Source organism: Lytechinus pictus, chromosome 9, assembly GCF_037042905.1.
Source record: "Lytechinus pictus isolate F3 Inbred chromosome 9, Lp3.0, whole genome shotgun sequence".
Classification (NCBI taxonomy): Eukaryota; Metazoa; Echinodermata; class Echinoidea; order Temnopleuroida; family Toxopneustidae; genus Lytechinus; species Lytechinus pictus.
In genome coordinates this window covers 22430995-22452162 of record NC_087253.1, presented here as the reverse complement: position 1 = coordinate 22452162, position 21168 = coordinate 22430995, and the positions used below count along the sequence as shown (strand labels likewise).

The 21168-nt window shown below is 35.5% G+C and overlaps 1 protein-coding gene across 4 annotated transcripts in view; it reads right to left on the bottom strand.

Moving 5' to 3' along the window:
* Positions 1-21168, bottom strand: part of LOC129268565 (fibrillin-2-like) — a 115666-nt gene that overhangs the window by 81408 nt on the left and 13090 nt on the right. For all 4 annotated transcript variants that reach the window (XM_064104933.1, XM_064104934.1, XM_064104935.1 and 1 more), the window contains 22 exons: positions 20813-20938; positions 19997-20119; positions 19040-19171; positions 17599-17730; positions 17039-17170; positions 15398-15571; positions 14875-15048; positions 14353-14526; positions 13830-14003; positions 11404-11577; positions 10106-10228; positions 9602-9727; positions 9156-9281; positions 8341-8463; positions 7384-7515; positions 5944-6075; positions 5381-5512; positions 3741-3914; positions 2698-2871; positions 2176-2349; positions 894-1067; positions 354-527 (listed from right to left, as the gene is read on the bottom strand). In XM_064104933.1, the coding sequence (XP_063961003.1) occupies positions 354-527; positions 894-1067; positions 2176-2349; positions 2698-2871; positions 3741-3914; positions 5381-5512; positions 5944-6075; positions 7384-7515; positions 8341-8463; positions 9156-9281; positions 9602-9727; positions 10106-10228; positions 11404-11577; positions 13830-14003; positions 14353-14526; positions 14875-15048; positions 15398-15571; positions 17039-17170; positions 17599-17730; positions 19040-19171; positions 19997-20119; positions 20813-20938 (3279 nt within the window). The remainder of the gene's footprint in view (positions 1-353; positions 528-893; positions 1068-2175; positions 2350-2697; positions 2872-3740; positions 3915-5380; positions 5513-5943; positions 6076-7383; positions 7516-8340; positions 8464-9155; positions 9282-9601; positions 9728-10105; positions 10229-11403; positions 11578-13829; positions 14004-14352; positions 14527-14874; positions 15049-15397; positions 15572-17038; positions 17171-17598; positions 17731-19039; positions 19172-19996; positions 20120-20812; positions 20939-21168) is intronic.

Sequence of the window (21168 nt, the reverse complement as noted above, 5' to 3'; positions counted from 1 at the left end):
AACTTTGACCTTGGTCATGTGATCTGAAACTCAAGCAGGATGTTCGATAATACTTGATTAACCTTATGTCGAAGTTCCATGAACTAGGTCCATATACTTTTTAAGTTATGCTGTCATTTCAAAAACTAAACCTATGGTCAAGATTTGATGTTGACGCCGCTGCCGTTGGAAAAGCGGCGCCTAAAGTCTCACTCTGCCAAGCAGGTGACACAAAAATTATGACTTTTTAAATTCACAACCTCATGAAGACAAAGTGGCACATTTAAAAAAGCCAAACAGTTTTCAAATCTACATTTTCCGAAAAAAACAATTATTTGACTTGGCAGCTTTATTCAAGATTGAAAGGATCTTACCATAACAGACAGGAAGAGGTGTAGAAAGGGTCCCGTTATCACACATGAGCTCTGTTAGATTGCCCATACCGGTAGAGTAGCCACTGTTACAGGCTATAACGATACTTGCATCATGGTCCAAAGAAGCAGCCATTGTTTGATCGGAGAAAGGAATTGCATCTACGTCACAGTTTTCTATAAAAGGGAAAAAAAGGGATACCTCGGTAACAATATTACCAACAAAAATGACATACATGTACTTATTATTCAATCAATTAGAGCCCCCCCAAAAAAAAAAAAAACCTGCCTTTGGAATATTTGTAAAGAAAAAAAATTGTAACATACTATAAATATTTATGACAGTTAAATGCCTAAAAAGAGAAAGCCTCTTATAGAAATTAATCCTTAAAATAAGTAAAGTAAAAAAATACTCTGTTCTTTATTTCACAACCCCATTGAGTCAAAATGGCACATTCAAAAAGCCAGTTTGAAAATCTAGAATGTCTGAATAAATCAATTCTTTTGAATAGGCAGATTTATCCAAGATTAATAGGATCTTACCATAACAGACAGGAACAGGTGCAGAAAGGGTCCCGTTATCACACATGAGCTCTGTTAGAATACCCATACCGGTAGAGTAGCCAATGTTACAGGCTATAACGATACTTGCATCATTTTCCAAAGAATCAGCCGTTGTTTGATTTGAGAAAGGAATTGCATCTACGTCACAGTTTTCTATAAAAGGGAAAAAAAGGATACCTCGGTAACAATATTACCAACAAAAATAACATCAGATCAGGTTAAGATTTTGATGTTGATTCCCCCAACATGGTGTACATGTAAGTTCATTGACCCTAAAAATGAACTTTGACCTTGGTCAAGTGACCTGAAACTCAGGCAGGATGTTCGGTAATACTTGATTAACCTTATGTCGAAGTTCCATGAATTAGGTCCATTTATATAACTCAAACGAAGATTCTTGCCATCTGATTGGTTGAAAGGTGTTCAATATTTGGTCCATTCTTTACTGCGTGCATTTTGTAATTTTCCATTGCATGGTGACCGTGCATTTTTTATTTTTCCATTGCACGGTACGCTAGTGCTCCCTCAGTATAATCATGTGTATGTCTACTTACCTTCTGATGTATGTGTGTGTGTGTGTGTTTGCGCGCATAAAGTTAGCGCAGATCAAACTGACTGTGCGCACTCGACTCAGATCCATGAAGCAATGCGTGTCACAAGACAATTAAAGCAATTAAAGGGCTGATGAGCTGTCGATACATGGGGAAATCCAAGGTAGGCCGACTAGCAATTATCAGAGAAAAAGAGTTACTGGAAATAGGCCAACCTAATCTTTATCTATTTTATTCCTTTTTTACATTTTTAAAAACTTTGTAACTCATATGAGTTATATAAAACAAATAATGAACGTAAATATTTGTGCAATGGAAAGAATATTTACATTCGATGAAAGATTAAATGTTCCATTCAACTTGGCTACGCCTCGTTGAATGGAACTTTTTATCTTTCATCTCATGAAAATATTCTTCCCATTGCACGCATACACATTCATTATTTGTATAATACTTTTTAAGTTATGCTGTCATTTAAAAAACTAAACCTATGGTTAAGATTTGATGTTGACGCTGCTGCCGTTGGAAAAGCGGCGCCTAAAGTCTCACTCTGCCAAGCAGGTGACACAAAAATGATGACTTTTTAAATTCATAACCTCATGAAGACAAAGTGGCACATTAAAAAAAGCCAAACAGTTTTCACATCTACATTTTCTAAACAAATCAATTATTTGACTTGGCAGCTTTATTCAAGATTAATTGGATCTTACCATAACAGACAGGAACAGGTGCAGAGAGGGTCCCGTTATCACACATGAGCTCTGTTAGAATACCCATACCGGTAGAGTAGCCACTGTTACAAGCTATAACGATACTTTCATCATGGTCCAAAGAATCAGCCATTGTTTGATTTGAGAAAGGAATTGCATCTACGTCACAGTTTTCTATGAAAGGGAAAAATATATACCTCGGTTACAATATTACCAACAAAAATAACATACTTATTATTTAATCAGTTAGAGCCCCCCAAAAAAGTAGCCTTTGGAATATTTGTAAGAAAAAAATCCTGACATACCAGAAATATTTATGACAGTAAAATGCCTAAAAAGAGCAAGCATCTTTTAGAAATTAATCCTTACAATGAGTAAAGTAAAAAAATACTCAGTTCTTCATTTCACAACCACATCAAGTCAAAATGGCACATTAAAAAAAGCCAGTTTGAAAATCTAAATTTTCTGAATAAATCAATTCTTTTAATTTGGCAGATTTATCCAAGATTAATAGGAGCTTACCATAACAGACAGGAACAGGTGCAGAAAGGGTTCCGTTATCACACATGAGCTCTGTTAGAATACCCATACCGGAAGAGTAGCCACTGTTACAGGCTATAACGATAAATTCATCATGGTCCAAAGAATCAGCCGTTGTTTGATTTGAGAAAGGAATTGCATCTACGTCACAGTTTTCTATAAGAGGGAAAAAAGGATACCTCGGTAACAATATAACCCACAAAAATAACATACTTATTATTTAATCAGTTAGAGCCCCCCAAAAAAGTTGCCCTTGGAATATTTGTAAAGAAAAAAATTCAAACATACTAGAAATATTTATGACAGTAAAATGCCTAAAAATAGCAAGCATCTTTTAGAAATTAATCCTTAAAATGAGTAAAGTAAAAAAATACTCAGTTCTTCATTTCACAACCCCATTAAGTCAAAATGGCACATAAAAAAAGCCAGTTTGACAATTTAAATATTCTGAATAAATCAATTCTTTTAATTTGGCAGATTTATCCAAGATTAATAGGATCTTACCATAACAGACAGGAACAGGTGCAGAAAGGGTTCCGTTATCACACATGAGCTCTGTTACAATCCCCATACCGGAAGAGTAGCCACTGTTACAGGCTATAACGATACTTTCATCATGGTCCAAAGAATCAGCCGTTGTTTGATTTGAGAAAGGAATTGCCTCTACGTCACAGTTTTCTATAAGAGGGAAAAAAGGATACCTCGGTAACAATATAACCCACAAAAATAACATACTTATTATTTAATCAGTTAGAGCCCCCCAAAAAAGTTGCCCTTGGAATATTTGTAAAGAAAAAAATTCAAACATACTAGAAATATTTATGACAGTAAAATGCCTAAAAAAAGCAAGCATGTATAGAAATTAATCCTTAAAATGAGTAAAGTAAAATAATACTCAGTTCTTAATTTCACAACCCCATTAAGTCAAAATGGCACATTAAAAAAGCCAGTTTGAAAATCGACATTTTCTGAATAAATCAATTCTTTTGATTTGGCAGATTTATCCAAGATTAATAGGATCTTACCATAACAGGAAGGAACAGGTGCAGAAAGGGTTCCGTTATCACACATGAGCTCTGTTAGAATACCCATACCGGTAGAGTAGCCACTGTTACAGGCTATAACGATACTTGCATCATGGTCCAAAGAATCAGCCGTTGTTTGATTTGAGAAAGGAATTGCATCTACGTCACAGTTTTCTATAAGAGGGAAAAAAGGATACCTCGGTAACAATATAACCCACAAAAATAACATACTTATTATTTAATCACTTAGAGCACCCCAAAAAAGTTGCCTTTGGAATATTTGTAAAGAAAGAAATCCTGACATACCAGAAATATTTATGACAGTAAAATGCCTAAAAAGAGCAAGCATCTTTTAGAAATTAATCCTTACAATGATTAAAGTAAACAAGTGGAATGCCTCTGGCAGTCTCACCTGCATCACGCGATTCAATATAGCAGCAGTGCTGACTTTGAAAACTACTATAACTCGCACAAGATGTTCAGTGATACTTGGTTACTCTTATGTCCACGTTTTATGAACTAGACCAATACACACACAGAGATACATGTATGATGGTAATTCAACAAATACCCCCATTATGGCCAAAGTTCATTGACCTTTGACCTTGGTCATGTGACCTGAAATGTGCAAAGGATGTTCAGTGATACTTGATTACTCTTATGTCTAAGTTTTATGAACTAGACCAATATACTTTCAAAGTTATGATGGTAATGCAACAAATACCCCCACTTTGGCCAAAGTTCATTGACCCTAAATGACCTTTGACCTTAATCATGTGACCTGAAACTTGTACAGGATGTTAAGTGATACTTGATTACTATTATGTCCAAGTTTCATGAATCAGATCCATAAACTTTCAAAGTTATGATGGTAATTCAACAGATACCCCCAATTCGGCCAAAGTTCATTGACCCTAAATGACCTTTAACTTTGGTCATGTGACGTGAAACTCACGCAGGATGTTCAGTGATACTTGATTAACCTTATGTCCAAGTTTCATGAACTAGGTCCATATATTTTCTAAGTTATGATGACATTTCAAAAACTTAACCTTAGGTTTAGATTTTGATGTTGATTCCCCCAACATGGTCTAAGTTCATTGACCATAAATGACCTTTGACCTTGGTCATGTGACATGAAACTCATGCAGGATGTTCAGTAATACTTGATTAACCTCATGGCCAAGTTTCATGAACTAGGTCCATATACTTTCTAAGTTATGCTGTCATTTCAAAAACTTAACCTTCGGTTAAGATTTGGTGTCGCCGCCGTCGGAAAAGCGGCGCCTATAGTCTCACTCTGCTATGCAGGTGAGACAAAAATCATATCTTTACATAAGCTTTAAAGCAGTTACCAGATTACTCCATCATCCCCCCCCCAAATCCCATTCCTATTTCATATAATAACATTGTTGGTCTCATATCTATTTATTTCAATTACCAGTGATTTCATCTATTTGATAAAATATTGAATAACGAGCCCCAAATGGCAATCAGAACACATGGGTACTAGTCCCAGTGATAATTCGAGAATTAACCGAATTGGAACAAATAAAGTAAATCAAATGGGTTAGTCTGGTGATGTTATATTGGGAAAGAGACCAACTGATTCTGCCCAATAGATCAGTAACCCTTTATACCTGTACATGTTCGTTGATCTGAGCCAAGACTATACCCATCTAAACATGAACAGCTGAAGTTTCCTGGTGTATTAGTACACACACCGCCAGAGTCATCACAGTTATCTGTCATTTTCAGACACTCATCGATATCTGCAGGACAATAAGGGAATAGAAATAATTCACTGTAGGCAAAACATCTAATATGATTAAACCTTTACACACATAGATGTAAATCCCACAAGTCATGTGTTAATAAAAAGAACTGATTAATTGAAACAAGAATTGCCTGCATTGGTATTTTATCATACACATATACTATGTACGGTGACCAAATGGAGACATTGGCATATTTAAAGTAAAGGCAACATAAGTTTACTCATTCGCTCAATGTGAAATAATCTAAATTTACCCCCCCCCCAAAAAAAAAAAGCGAATGCTGATTTCCATTTGTGAAGTAAATATACGAGAATGATAAATGACAGATACAATCATCTTCTTATCTGAAAGCTCCAAACATTGCTAGTGTAAAACATGATTGAGCACTATTTACTTTCTACAACCATGTAAAGCAATTAATCTACCTGTGCATGTTCTTTGATCTGCTTCAAGCATATAGCCGTCTATACAGGAACAGTTGTAGCTACCCGGTGTGTTGGTACAAACACCAAGAGAACTGTCACAGTTGTCTGTCATGTTTGTACACTCATCCGTATCTGAGGAATGAATATGAGAATATATATACACGTATATATAGCCATTAAGGACGTTCCACAGTTAAAGTGAAATCCATGTCATTTTCACCAAACTTTGCACATAGATAATTAAGAACCTTAATATTCGAAATATGCAAAAATTAACATAGGTCCATGTGCTTGATTTTTTGCTATAGAGCTTCAAAGTTCACCTAAATGAATGTTCTTTAGAATTGCGCATTCAAAAGAATTTGGCATTTTTAGACCGCCCAAGTTTACTACAATGAGTTTAAACCTGTATTACTCAGTCAAAATACATGAAAAAGTCATCAAATTTCGCGAGAGAGTTAGTAATTGTATCGTTAGAATAGAGAATCTATTTAAAGTGCTATTTGTTTGCAATTTTAAGTTTAACAGCACTGTCAGTTCTTTAAAATGGCGTAAAAGATAACAAAATCCCAATCTAAAAAATGTAAAATTTCAGCCACAAACTACAAACGTACAACAAATGCTGCACTTTATTTAAAATCCATGTCATTTTCACCAAAATTTGCAGAGTTGTAGAGGAGGGTATACCTAAGAGGTACAAACATTAAAAAATAGGGGTTCATGTGCTTGTTTTTAAACTATCAGCATTTTTATTAGAGCAAATGTGCTTTTTAAAACACCAAAAATGCGCCGAATCCCTTGTATCTATGTGAAGAAAAAATCAAAACCACTCTACCATTTATTCAAACTCAGGGTAATATTCGTGATTCTTGGCAGCACTGCAGAGTAAAGTATTTTGAAATTGTAGAGAATTTTTTTTTTAATGGTCCATGGAATAATTCAATTTTTTAGCTTCATGAAATAAGGTATCGGATCTGCAGTTAAAGTGCAGAAGATGAGAAAAATCAGCTCATACCCGCAGCTAATTAATCACCTGTTCATCCATTGTGACGTCAGCGCGCAGAGTGTAAACTACATGTATGCGCAGATCATAATGCGCACAAACATAACTGTGGAACGTCCTTAAGTGACCATAATATGCTTTTCCATCATGTGAACAAATTCCTGCTCCACCCCCGCAATAATAACAACTGATTGAGAACATGCAACACATGCAAGAGAAAGGGGTCAGAGATAATTTAATAAAAAGTTTAAATAGGAATGACTAAAAAAATCAAAAGAAAGAAAAATGGAAAAAGATTGAGAGAAGAGAAACCAAGAGAAAGAAAATGAGAGGGGGTAGGGATTGTGAAAGAGAGAGAGAGTGAGATTAAAAGAGAGTACACAAGAGATTAATAAAAATGAGCAATGGAGAAACCTTCAAAATCAACTTTCTATTACCTTGGCAATGGGTGTCATTGAAGTTATCAAACCCTCTGGGACAGGTACAGTTAATGAGAGAAGAAGCATTGATACACATACCACCTCCAGTACATGGATCTACAGCAGGATCGCAATCCATTCCAGGGGCAACTAGAGCAAAAATTACAATAATTTGCAAAAGTGAGGTAAATGTCTTCACTCTTACAAATTTTCCATATAGCACACATTAATGATGAAGTTTCAAAAGAAAATAATATTCAATCAATATCAACCCAATTGCAGTTTAGCTATCTTCTCATTCTTAAGAATGCCAATTGGATTGAATTTGAGAAAAAGTAGCAAAATACATTTTTTTCAAAAGCAGGGTTCATTTTCTGTCACTGAAAATAAAGAATGAGACCCTAATCTTGTTGAAAAATGTCCTACATAATTATGCTGGAATGCTATCTTTAGTTTTAATTGGAAAACAAAACAAAATCTTATCTATGGTAACATTGGAGCTGGAATATAATTTGTCTAAAATGTAACCATTATTGGCTCTTAATGTAAGATCAGCTTTCTACATACAGTAAGTTGGGATTTTGTTCAAATGATACCGGTACTCAAAAGGATTCTATAAATGTGACATCTCCATTTCTTATTTGGATGAATTCAATTCCAAAAAGACTTGGGATATAGAATCTGAAGAGGTTAAGAGGTTGCTTCTAATACGAAACACCCTTGAACAGGTCACATTTATATGTACATGTTAGGACATTAAAAATAAACTTTACATAACACACACAATACTAAAATTAAAATACAAAATTTTACATGAATTTTACAAATTTACACATATGATATCAAACTGGATTTCAATTTCTAAAACACTAAAATTTCCCCAAATGAAATGCATTAAAACTCTTCCATTGCCCCGATTCCTACACATTTCTTGTCAAGGCAACATGATCATTAATAGGATTGAAGTATACATACCATTGCAGGTAAATCCATCACTGTCTAGATCAAAACCAGAATTACAGCTGCAACTGTACGATCCATCTTCATTGATACAATTCTGAGAACACTGATCAGTCTGATCTGTACACTCATTAATGTCTGATCAAAACAAGAATATAAGGTTGGAGTATCAAAAAAAAAATGTTTACATAATTTAAAAAAAAAATCATCATTGAAGTCATTTTAAGACCAAAAATACTACATGTATATAGGTAATTAACTTTATTAATGTGAAATACTTCATATCACAAAATTATGCAACAAAGAATAAATTGGTGTTTTAGCCCTTGGGAACATTGGAATTATTCCAAGATTTAACATTCCAGGGGGCCGTTTCATAAAGCTGTTCGTAAGTTAAGAGCAACTTTAAGAACGACTGGTGAACCTTTCTTACACGCTTAACCATCGCCAATGAATATACCATTTACCACAAGAAAAGATCACCAGTCGTTCTTAAAGTCGCTCTTAACTTACGAACAGCTTTATGAAACACCCACCTATTATGATTTCTGATTGCTCTTAATGAAGGATCGATAGATGCCACATCTACATGTATGTATAGGAATCAAACAATCATTTCATACTTTATGCATGTCATGCTTTATATATGTGTTATTCATTGTTATGTATGATTGAAAATTTGTTTATAGTACAACCCCCCTAATTTTTTTCCAGATTACACTAACTGTATATGGAAGTGGAAAACCTTTCAGTTAATCTTAAGTAGAAATATATATCCACTCTAAACACAAATCTGACACAATATGATTATGATGAATCTAAAAACTAACCTTGACACAATGATCCTGGAGGTGAACCTGAGTACCCATCATCACAAGTACATATGTAGCTACCTACTGTGTTATTACACGTTGAATTAGCTCCACAATCATTAGCTGTTTCACATTCATTAATGTCTGTAAGAGATTAGAAATACATTCAATTAGCATAGGAATGGAATTCCTTCCTTGTTGAAAACACTTAGGATATTGTAATGTTGTAATGTGTACAGTGTATGCATTAAAAAAAATGGTTTCATGAAGGTTTCTTATTCAAGAATTGCATTTATGAAAGTTTGAAATTAGAATTTCTCAATTATTCGCCCAAATTCAATCAATTTTGCTCTGACTCTCTTAATACTAAAAATATGGAATTTCATTAAAATATGTCAAATATATGGCCCATTTTTGTTCGTTTCTAACGCACAAGTTCATTCATAATTGATAATGTTACATACCATTGCAGGTGATTCCATCTCCATCTAACACATAACCAGTCGTACATGAACAGTCATATGATCCAGGGTTATTGGTACAATTCTGGGTACAATTATTTGTATGGTCTGCACTACATTCATCAATGTCTGCCAACAAGAAATTAAAGAATGAAAAAAAAAAAATGTGTTATATGCTTGCAAATTACTTTGTGTAACTGATAAATCATCAGCTATAGCAATCGTTGGTACATTGTATCATGTTATAGACTTAATACACAGACCGTCTGGATCTTCTAGCCAATATCAAAACTAGTATATTTGTAAATAAAATGACACTGACGGACACTTGGTAGGTGTCATTATAATCTCATAATCAATTTTAAGTATAAATCCAATGCATATTCTATATAGCTCTGCAAATTCCCACGAGTTGATTCATATGCTTGATTAATTAGGATGCTCACAAAATAGATTGAAGAGATGAAAAGGAAAATAAGAAAGATGAAATAATGATGATGGTATTACCTAGACATGATGGAGGTGTACCATAATATCCAATAGCACATAAACATTCATAGCTACCAGGAATATTAGTACAGTCTGTATTGTTTCCACAGTTTGCTTCACCTGTTTGACATTCATCTATATCTGTATGAACAAATAATATATAAATAAATTAATTATCTTCAATACGGTAAAATATGCATTGGGGCACTTCCATAAAACAAGTGGAATGCCTCTGGCCGTCTCACCTGCATCACGCGATTCAATATAGCAGCAGTGCTGATTTTGAAAACTACTATAACTCGCACAAGATGTTCAGTGATACTTGGTTACTCGTATTTCCACGTTTTATGAATTAGACCAATACACTTTTAGAGATATGATGGCAATTCAACAAATACCCCCAACGTGGCCAAAGTTCTTTGACCTTACATGACCTTTGACCTTGATCATGTGACCTGAAACTCGCACAGGATGTTCAGTGATACTTGATTACTCTTATGTCCAGGTTTTATGAACTAGACCAACACACTTTCAAATTTATGGCTGTAATTCAACAAATACCCCAATTTGGCCAAAGTTCATTGACCCTAAATGACCTTTGACCTTGATCATGTGACCTGAAACTTGCACAGGATGTTCAGTAATACTTGATTACTATTATGTCCAAGTTTCATGAATCAGATCCATAAACTTTCAAAGTTATGATGGTAATTCAACAGATACCCCCAATTCGGCCAAAGTTCATTGACCCTAAATGACCTTTGACCTTGGTCATGTGTCGTGAAACTCATGCAGGATGTTCAGTGATACTTGATTAACCTTATGTATAAGTTTCATGAACTAGGTCCATATATTTTCTAATTTATGATGACATTTCAAAAACTTAACCTTAGGTTAAGATTTTGATGTTGATTCCCCCAACATGGTCTAAGTTCATTGACCCTAAATGACCTTTGACCTTGGTCATGTGACATGAAACTCAGGCAGGATGTTCAGTAATACTTGATTAACCTTATGGCCAAGTTTCATGAACTAGGTCCATATACTTTCTAAGTTATGCTGTCATTTCAAAAACTTAACCTCAGGTTAAGATTTGGTGTTGACGCCGCCGCCGCCGCCGCCGTCGCCGTCGGAAAAGCGGCGCCTATAGTCTCACTCTGCTATGCAGGTGAGACAAAAATATACTCAGTTTTTCATTTCACAACCCCATTAAGTCAAAATGGCACATTAAAAAAAGCCAGTTTGAAAATCTACATTTTCTGAATAAATCAATTCTTTTGATTTGGCAGATTTATCCAAGATTAATAGGAGCTTACCATAACAGACAGGAACAGGTGCAGAAAGGGTTCCGTTATCACACATGAGCTCTGTTAGAATACCCATACCGGAAGAGTAGCCACTGTTACAGGCTATAACGATACTTTCATCATGGTCCAAAGAATCAGCCGTTGTTTGATTTGAGAAAAGAATTGCATCTACGTCACAGTTTTCTATGAAAGGGAAAAAAATATACCTCGGTAACAATATTACCAACAAAAATAACATACTTATTATTCAATCAGTTAGAGCCCCCCAAAAAAGTTGCCCTTGGAATATTTGTAAAGAAAAAAATTCAAACATACTAGAAATACACTACTCAAAAAAAGTTAAGGACCACTTTTTAAAACGTACATAAAGATTTTATACAAGGTGTTTTATTTCTGGAAATACCTCAGTACAACTGTCCTAAATGTCCTTAAACACGCTGTAATCAATTTCACGCATGGGTGGTTTCAGTTGTTGCACAATGTCTCTCGCATCACTGCACATCCTGAAAAGTGGGCCCCGAGGGGTATCAGCTACCGTCATGAAGTGGTAAAAACGAATGTCTGAGTGTCTTTCAGGCAGTTCAGTAACGAGTGTGACCACCTCCTGCAGCAATAACGGCTTCACAGCGCTGTCTCATGGAGCTGATGAGGCGATTGATGTCTCTGACGTCCAGTGCATCCCATGCAGCCTCCAGAGCCACACCCAGCTGCTGCAGTCCAAGTGGATGGGCTTCGAGCTGGTCGAGACTCCTCCCCATCATGTCCCAGACGTGCTCTATCGGGTTTAAGTCCGGGGACCTCGCTGGCCACTCCATACGCTCAATCCCCTGGCCCTCAAGGAACTCGGTCACCACCCTAGCTCGGTGGGCACGGGCATTGTCATCCATGAAAATGATGTTTTGTCCCACATTTTCTGCAAATGGCACCACTATAGGTTCAAGGACCTCATCCCTGTACCTCACTCCTGTCATTGCTCCCCCTGGGACCACGTAGAGACGAGTACGGTTGGCGAAGGTGATGCCTCCCCACACCATGACGCTGCCTCCCCCATAACGGTCATGTTCTGCAATACAGGGGTCTGCAAATCTCTCTCCTGGTCGCCTCCAGACTCTCGAACATCCATCATTGTGGTCAAGGGAAAATCTGCTCTCATCTGTGAACAGAACTCTACGCCATTGCTGTCTGGTCCATCTGACATGCTCCCGGGCCCAGTTGAGACGAATTCTTCTGTGAGCAGGGGTGAGTGGGACACACTGAGCTGGCCGTCTGGCATGCATATTGGCTCTGTGAAGTCGGTTACGGATTGTTTGAGTGGAAACAATCACTCCAGTTGCTGCAGCGAAGTCATTGTTGAGGCGGCGTGCACTGTGAAAGCGGTTGCGGAGGCTGAGATTCGTCAAGTAGCGATCATCTCTAGGGGTTGTCGAAACTGGTCGGCCACTGCGGGGTCTCTCGGAGTATACATGTAGCCCTGTCTCTTGGTGTCTTTGATTTGCTCTGCTAATGACACTGTGTGACACGCCCATCATTCTGGCTACTCTTCGCTGACTGAGGCCAGCTTCCAGCATCCCTAGGGCTCTGGCTACATCTGTTTCACTTAGGTGGTGTCTTGGCATTGCTGTTGTAGGCAAGTTGTTGATTGTACAGACTAAAGACGGAAAATGCTTTGGAAGACACTTGTCTTATGGCCCACTGCAATGATGCCAGAGACATCATGAAAGAACTGCATGTGTGAAATTGATGTCATTGTGTTTGATGGCATTCTGGACAGCTGTATCTTGGCATTGCTATTGTCAGCAAGTTGTTGATTGTAGAGACTAAAGACAGAAAATGCTTTGGAAGCCACTTTTGTACGGGCACATTGCAATGATGCAAGAGACATGAAAGAACTGCATGTGTGAAATTGATTTCATTGTGTTTGATGGCATCCTGGACAGCTGTATCTTGGCATTGCTGTTGTCAGCAATTTGTTGATTGTAGAGACTAAAGACAGAAAATGCATTTGAATCCATATTTGTACCACTTCACAATGGGCCCACTTTTCAGGATATGCAATAATGCGAGAGACATCATGCAACAACTGAAACCACCCATGTGTGAAATTGTTACAGGGTGTTTGAGGAGATTCAAGACAGCCATATTCGGGTATTTCTAGAAATACAACACCCGGTTTGAAAATTGTATACACACATTAAAAAGTGGTCCTTAACTTTTTTTGAGTAGTGTATTTATGACAGTAAAATGCCAAAAAATAGCAAGCATCTTTTAGAAATTAATCCTTAAAATGAGTAAAGTAAAAAAATACTCAGTTCTTCATTTCACAACCCCATTAAGTCAAAATGGCACATAAAAAAAGCCAGTTTGACAATTTAAATATTCTGAATAAATCAATTCTTTTAATTTGGCAGATTTATCCAAGATTAATAGGATCTTACCATAACAGACAGGAACAGGTGCAGAAAGGGTTCCGTTATCACACATGAGCTCTGTTACAATCCCCATACCGGAAGAGTAGCCACTGTTACAGGCTATAACGATACTTTCATCATGGTCCAAAGAATCAGCCGTTGTTTGATTTGAGAAAGGAATTGCCTCTACGTCACAGTTTTCTATAAGAGGGAAAAAAGGATACCTCGGTAACAATATAACCCACAAAAATAACATACTTATTATTTAATCACTTAGAATACCCCAATAAAGTTGCCTTTGGAATATTTGTAAAGAAAAAAATCCTGACATACCAGAAATATTTATGACAGTAAAATGCCTAAAAAGAGCAAGCATCTTTTAGAAATTAATCCTTACAATGAGTAAAGTAAAAAAATACTCAGTTCTTCATTTCACAACCACATCAAGTCAAAATGGCACATTAAAAAAAGCCAGTTTGAAAATCTACATTTTCTGAATAAATCAATTCTTTTAATTTGGCAGATTTATCCAAGATTAATAGGAGCTTACCATAACAGACAGGAACAGGTGCAGAAAGGGTTCCGTTATCACACATGAGCTCTGTTAGAATACCCATACCGGAAGAGTAGCCACTGTTACAGGCTATAACGATACTTTCATCATGGTCCAAAGAATCAGCCGTTGTTTGATTTGAGAAAGGAATTGCATCTACGTCACAGTTTTCTATGAAAGGGAAAAATATATACCTCGGTTACAATATTACCAACAAAAATAACATACTTATTATTTAATCAGTTAGAGCCCCCCAAAAAAGTTGCCCTTGGAATATTTGTAAAGAAAAAAATTCAAACATACTAGAAATATTTATGACAGTAAAATGCCTAAAAATAGCAAGCATCTTTTAGAAATTAATCCTTAAAATGAGTAAAGTAAAAAAATACCCAGTTCTTCATTTCACAACCCCATTAAGTCAAAATGGCACATTAAAAAAGCCAGTTTGACAATTTAAATATTCTGAATAAATCAATTCTTTTAATTTGGCAGATTTATCCAAGATTAATAGGATCTTACCATAACAGACAGGAACAGGTGCAGAAAGGGTTCCGTTATCACACATGAGCTCTGTTACAATCCCCATACCGGAAGAGTAGCCACTGTTACAGGCTATAACGATACTTTCATCATGGTCCAAAGAATCAGCCGTTGTTTGATTTGAGAAAGGAATTGCCTCTACGTCACAGTTTTCTATAAGAGGGAAAAAAGGATACCTCGGTAACAATATAACCCACAAAAATAACATACTTATTATTTAATCACTTAGAGCACCCCAATAAAGTTGCCTTTGGAATATTTGTAAAGAAAAAAATCCTGACATACCAGAAATATTTATGACAGTAAAATGCCTAAAAAGAGCAAGCATCTTTTAGAAATTAATCCTTACAATGAGTAAAGTAAAAAAATACTCAGTTCTTTATTTCACAACCACATCAAGTCAAAATGGCACATTAAAAAAAGCCAGTTTGAAAATCTAAATTTTCTGAATAAATCAATTCTTTTAATTTGGCAGATTTATCCAAGATTAATAGGAGCTTACCATAACAGACAGGAACAGGTGCAGAAAGGGTCCCGTTATCACACATGAGCTCTGTTAGAATACCCATACCGGAAGAGTAGCCACTGTTACAGGCTATAACGATACTTTCATCATGGTCCAAAGAATCAGCCGTTGTTTGATTTGAGAAAGGAATTGCATCTACGTCACAGTTTTCTATAAGAGGGAAAAAAGGATACCTCGGTAACAATATAACCCACAAAAATAACATACTTATTATTTAATCACTTAGAGCACCCCAAAAAAGTTGCCTTTGGAATATTTGTAAAGAAAGAAATCCTGACATACCAGAAATATTTATGACAGTAAAATGCCTAAAAAGAGCAAGCATCTTTTAGAAATTAATCCTTACAATGATTAAAGTAAACAAGTGGAATGCCTCTGGCAGTATCACCTGCATCACGCGATTCAATATAGCAGCAGTGCTGACTTTGAAAACTACTATAACTCGCACAAGATGTTCAGTGATACTTGGTTACTCTTATGTCCACGTTTTATGAACTAGACCAATACACTCACAGAGATACATGTATGATGGTAATTCAACAAATACCCCCATTATGGCCAAAGTTCATTGACCTTTGACCTTGGTCATGTGACCTGAAATGTGCAAAGGATGTTCAGTGATACTTGATTACTCTTATGTCTAAGTTTTATGAACTAGACCAATATACTTTCAAAGTTATGATGGTAATGCAACAAATACCCCCACTTTGGCCAAAGTTCATTGACCCTAAATGACCTTTGACCTTAATCATGTGACCTGAAACTTGTACAGGATGTTTAGTGATACTTGATTACTATTATGTCCAAGTTTCATGAATCAGATCCATAAACTTTCAAAGTTATGATGGTAATTCAACAGATACCCCCAATTCGGCCAAAGTTCATTGACCCTAAATGACCTTTAACTTTGGTCATGTGACGTGAAACTCACGCAGGATGTTCAGTGATACTTGATTAACCTTATGTCCAAGTTTCATGAACTAGGTCCATATATTTTCTAAGTTATGATGACATTTTAAAAACTTAACCTTAGGTTTAGATTTTGATGTTGATTCCCCCAACATGGTCTAAGTTCATTGACCATAAATGACCTTTGACCTTGGTCATGTGACATGAAACTCATGCAGGATGTTCAGTAATACTTGATTAACCTTATGGCCAAGTTTCATGAACTAGGTCCATATACTTTCTAAGTTATGCTGTCATTTCAAAAACTTAACCTTCGGTTAAGATTTGGTGTCGCCGCCGTCGGAAAAGCGGCGCCTATAGTCTCACTCTGCTATGCAGGTGAGATAAAAATCATATCTTTACATAAGCTTTAAAGCAGTTACCAGATTACTCCATCATCCCCCCCCCCCAATCCCATTCCTATTTCATATAATAACATTGTTGGTCTCATATCTATTTATTTCAATTACCAGTGATTTCATCTATTTGATAAAATATTGAATAACGAGCCCCAAATGGCAATCAGTACACATGGGTACTAGTCCCAGTGATAATTCGAGAATTAACCGAATTGGAACAAATAAAGTAAATCAAATGGGTTAGTCTGGTGATGTTATATTGGGAAAGAGACCAACTGATTCTGCCCAATAGATCAGTAACCCTTTATACCTGTACATGTTCGTTGATCTGAGCCAAGACTATACCCATCTAAACATGAACAGCTGAAGTTTCCTGGTGTATTAGTACACACACCGCCAGAGTCATCACAGTTATCTGTCATTTTCAGACACTCATCGATATCTGCAGGACAATAAGGGAATAGAAATAATTCACTGTAGGCAAAACATCTAATATGATTAAACCTTTACACACATAGATGTAAATCCCACAAGTCATGTGTTAATAAAAAGAACTGATTAATTGAAACAAGAATTGCCTGCATTGGTATTTTATCATACACATATACTATGTACGGTGACCAAATGGAGACATTGGCATATTTAAAGTAAAGGCAACATAAGTTTACTCATTCACTCAATGTGAAATAATCTAAATTTACCCCCCCCCAAAAAAAAAGCGAATGCTGATTTCCATTTGTGAAGTAAATATACGAGAATGATAAATGACAGATACAATCATCTTCTTATCTGAAAGCTCCAAACATTGCTAGTGTAAAACATGATTGAGCACTATTTACTTTCTACAACCATGTAAAGCAATTAATCTACCTGTGCATGTTCTTTGATCTGCTTCAAGCATATAGCCGTCTATACAGGAACAGTTGTAGCTACCCGGTGTGTTGGTACAAGCACCAAGAGAACTGTCACAGTTGTCTGTCATGTTTGTACACTCATCCGTATCTGAGGAATGAATATGAGAATATATATACACGTATATATAGCCATTAAGGACGTTCCACAGTTAAAGTGAAATCCATGTCATTTTCACCAAACTTTGCACATAGATAATTAAGAACCTTAATATTCGAAATATGCAAAAATTAACATAGGTCCATGTGCTTGATTTTTTGCTATAGAGCTTCAAAGTTCACCTAAATGAATGTTCTTTAGAATTGCGCATTCAAAAGAATTTGGCATTTTTAGACCGCCCAAGTTTACTACAATGAGTTTAAACCTGTATTACTCAGTCAAAATACATGAAAAAGTCATCAAATTTCGCGAGAGAGTTAGTAATTGTATCGTTAGAATAGAGAATCTATTTAAAGTGCTATTTGTTTGCAATTTTAAGTTTAACAGCACTGTCAGTTCTTTAAAATGGCGTAAAAGATAACAAAATCCCAATCTAAAAAATGTAAAATTTCAGCCACAAACTACAAACGTACATGTACAACAAATGCTGCACTTTATTTAAAATCCATGTCATTTTCACCAAAATTTGCAGAGTTGTAGAGGAGGGTATACCTAAGAGGTACAAACATTAAAAAATAGGGGTTCATGTGCTTGTATTTAAACTATCAGCATTTTTATTAGAGCAAATGTGCTTTTTAAAACACCAAAAATGCGCCGAATCCCTTGTATCTATGTGAAGAAAAAATCAAAACCACTCTACCATTTATTCAAACTCGGGGTAATATTCGTGATTCTTGGCAGCACTGCAGAGTAAAGTATTTTGAAATTGTAGAGAATTTTTTTTTTAATGGTCCATGGAATAATTCAATTTTTTAGCTTCATGAAATAAGGTATCGGATCTGCAGTTAAAGTGCAGAAGATGAGAAAAATCAGCTCATACCCGCAGCTAATTAATCACCTGTTCATCCATTGTGACGTCAGCGCGCAGAGTGTAAACTATGCGCAGATCATAATGCGCACAAACATAACTGTGGAACGTCCTTAAGTGACCATAATATGCTTTTCCATCATGTGAACAAATTCCTGCTCCACCCCTGCAATAATAACAACTGATTGAGAACATGCAACACATGCAAGAGAAAGGGGTCAGAGATAATTTAATAAAAAGTTTAAATAGGAATGACTAAAAAAATCAAAAGAAAGAAAAATGGAAAAAGATTGAGAGAAGAGAAACCAAGAGAAAGAAAATGAGAGGGGGGTAGGGATTGTGAAAGAGAGAGAGAGTGAGATTAAAAGATAGTACACAAGAGATTAATAAAAATGAGCAATGGAGAAACCTTCAAAATCAACTTTCTATTACCTTGGCAATGGCTGACATTGAAGTTATCAAACCCTCTGGGACAGGTACAGCTAATGAGAGAAGAAGCATTGATACACATACCACCTCCAGTACATGGATCTACAGCAGGATCGCAATCCATTCCAGGGGCAACTAGAGCAAAAATTACAATAATTTGCAAAAGTGAGGTAAATGTCTTCACTCTTACAAATCTTCCATATAGCACACATTAATGATGAAGTTTCAAAAGAAAATAATATTCAATCAATATCAACCCAATTGCAGTTTAGCTATCTTCTCATTCTTAAGAATGCCAATTGGATTGAATTTGAGAAAAAGTAGCAAAATACATTTTTTTCAAAAGCAGGGTTCATTTTCTGTCACTGAAAATAAAGAATGAGACCCTAATCTTGTTGAAAAATGTCCTACATAATTATGTTGGAATGCTATCTTTAGTTTTAATTGGAAAACAAAACAAAATCTTATATATGGTAACATTGGAGCTGGAATATAATTTGTCTAAAATGTAACCATTATTGGCTCTTAATGTAAGATCAGCTTTCTACATACAGTAAGTTGGGATTTTGTTCAAATGATACCAGTACTCAAAAGGATTCTATAAATGTGACATCTCCATTTCTTATTTGGATGAATTCAATTCCAAAAAGACTTGGGATATAGAATCTGAAGAGGTTAAGAGGTTGCTTCTAATACGAAACACCCTTGAACAGGTCACATTTATATGTACATGTTAGGACATTAAAAATAAACTTTACATAACACACACAATACTAAAATTAAAATACAAAATTTTACATGAATTTTACAAATTTACACATATGATATCAATATGGATTTCAATTTCTAAAACACTAAAATTTCCCCAAATGAAATGCATTAAAACTCTTCCATTGCCCCGATTCCTACACATTTCTTGTCAAGGCAACATGATCATTAATAGGATTGAAGTATACATACCATTGCAGGTAAATCCATCACTGTCTAGATCAAAACCAGAATTACAGCTGCAACTGTACGATCCATCTTCATTGATACAATTCTGAGAACACTGATCAGTCTGATCTGTACACTCATTAATGTCTGATCAAAACAAGAATATAAGGTTGGAGTATCAAAAAAAAAAATGTTTACATAATTTAAAAAAAAAATCATCATTGAAGTCATTTTAAGACCAAAAATACTACATGTATATAGGTAATTAACTTTATTAATGTGAAATACTTCATATCACAAAATTATGCAACAAAGAATAAATTGGTGTTTTAGCCCTTGGGAACATTGGAATTATTCCAAGATTTAACATTCCAGGGGGCCGTTTCATAAAGCTGTTCGTAAGTTAAGAGCAACTTTAAGAACGACTGGTGAACCTTTCTTACACGCTTAACCATCGCCAATGAATATACCATTTACCACAAGAAAAGATCACCAGTCGTTCTTAAAGTCGCTCTTAACTTACGAACAGCTTTATGAAACACCCACCTATTATGATTTCTGATTGCTCTTAATGAAGGATCGATAGATGCCACATCTACATGTATGTATAGGAATCAAACAATCATTTCATACTTTATGCATGTCATGCTTTATATATGTGTTATTCATTGTTATGTATGATTGAAAATTTGTTTATAGTACAACCCCCCTAATTTTTTTCCAGATTACACTAACTGTATATGGAAGTGGAAAACCTTTCAGTTAATCTTAAGTAGAAATATATATCCACTCTAAACACAAATCTGACACAATATGATTATGATGAATCTAAAAACTAACCTTGACACAATGATCCTGGAGGTGAACCTGAGTACCCATCATCACAAGTACATATGTAGCTACCTACTGTGTTATTACACGTTGAATTAGCTCCACAATCATTAGCTGTTTCACATTCATTAATGTCTGTAAGAGATTAGAAATACATTCAATTAGCATAGGAATGGAATTCCTTCCTTGTTGAAAACACTTAGGATATTGTAATGTTGTAATGTGTACAGTGTATGCATTAAAAAAAATGGTTTCATGAAGGTTTCTTATTCAAGAATTGCATTTATGAAAGTTTGAAATTAGAATTTCTCAATTATTCGCCCAAATTCAATCAATTTTGCTCTGACTCTCTTAATACTAAAAAT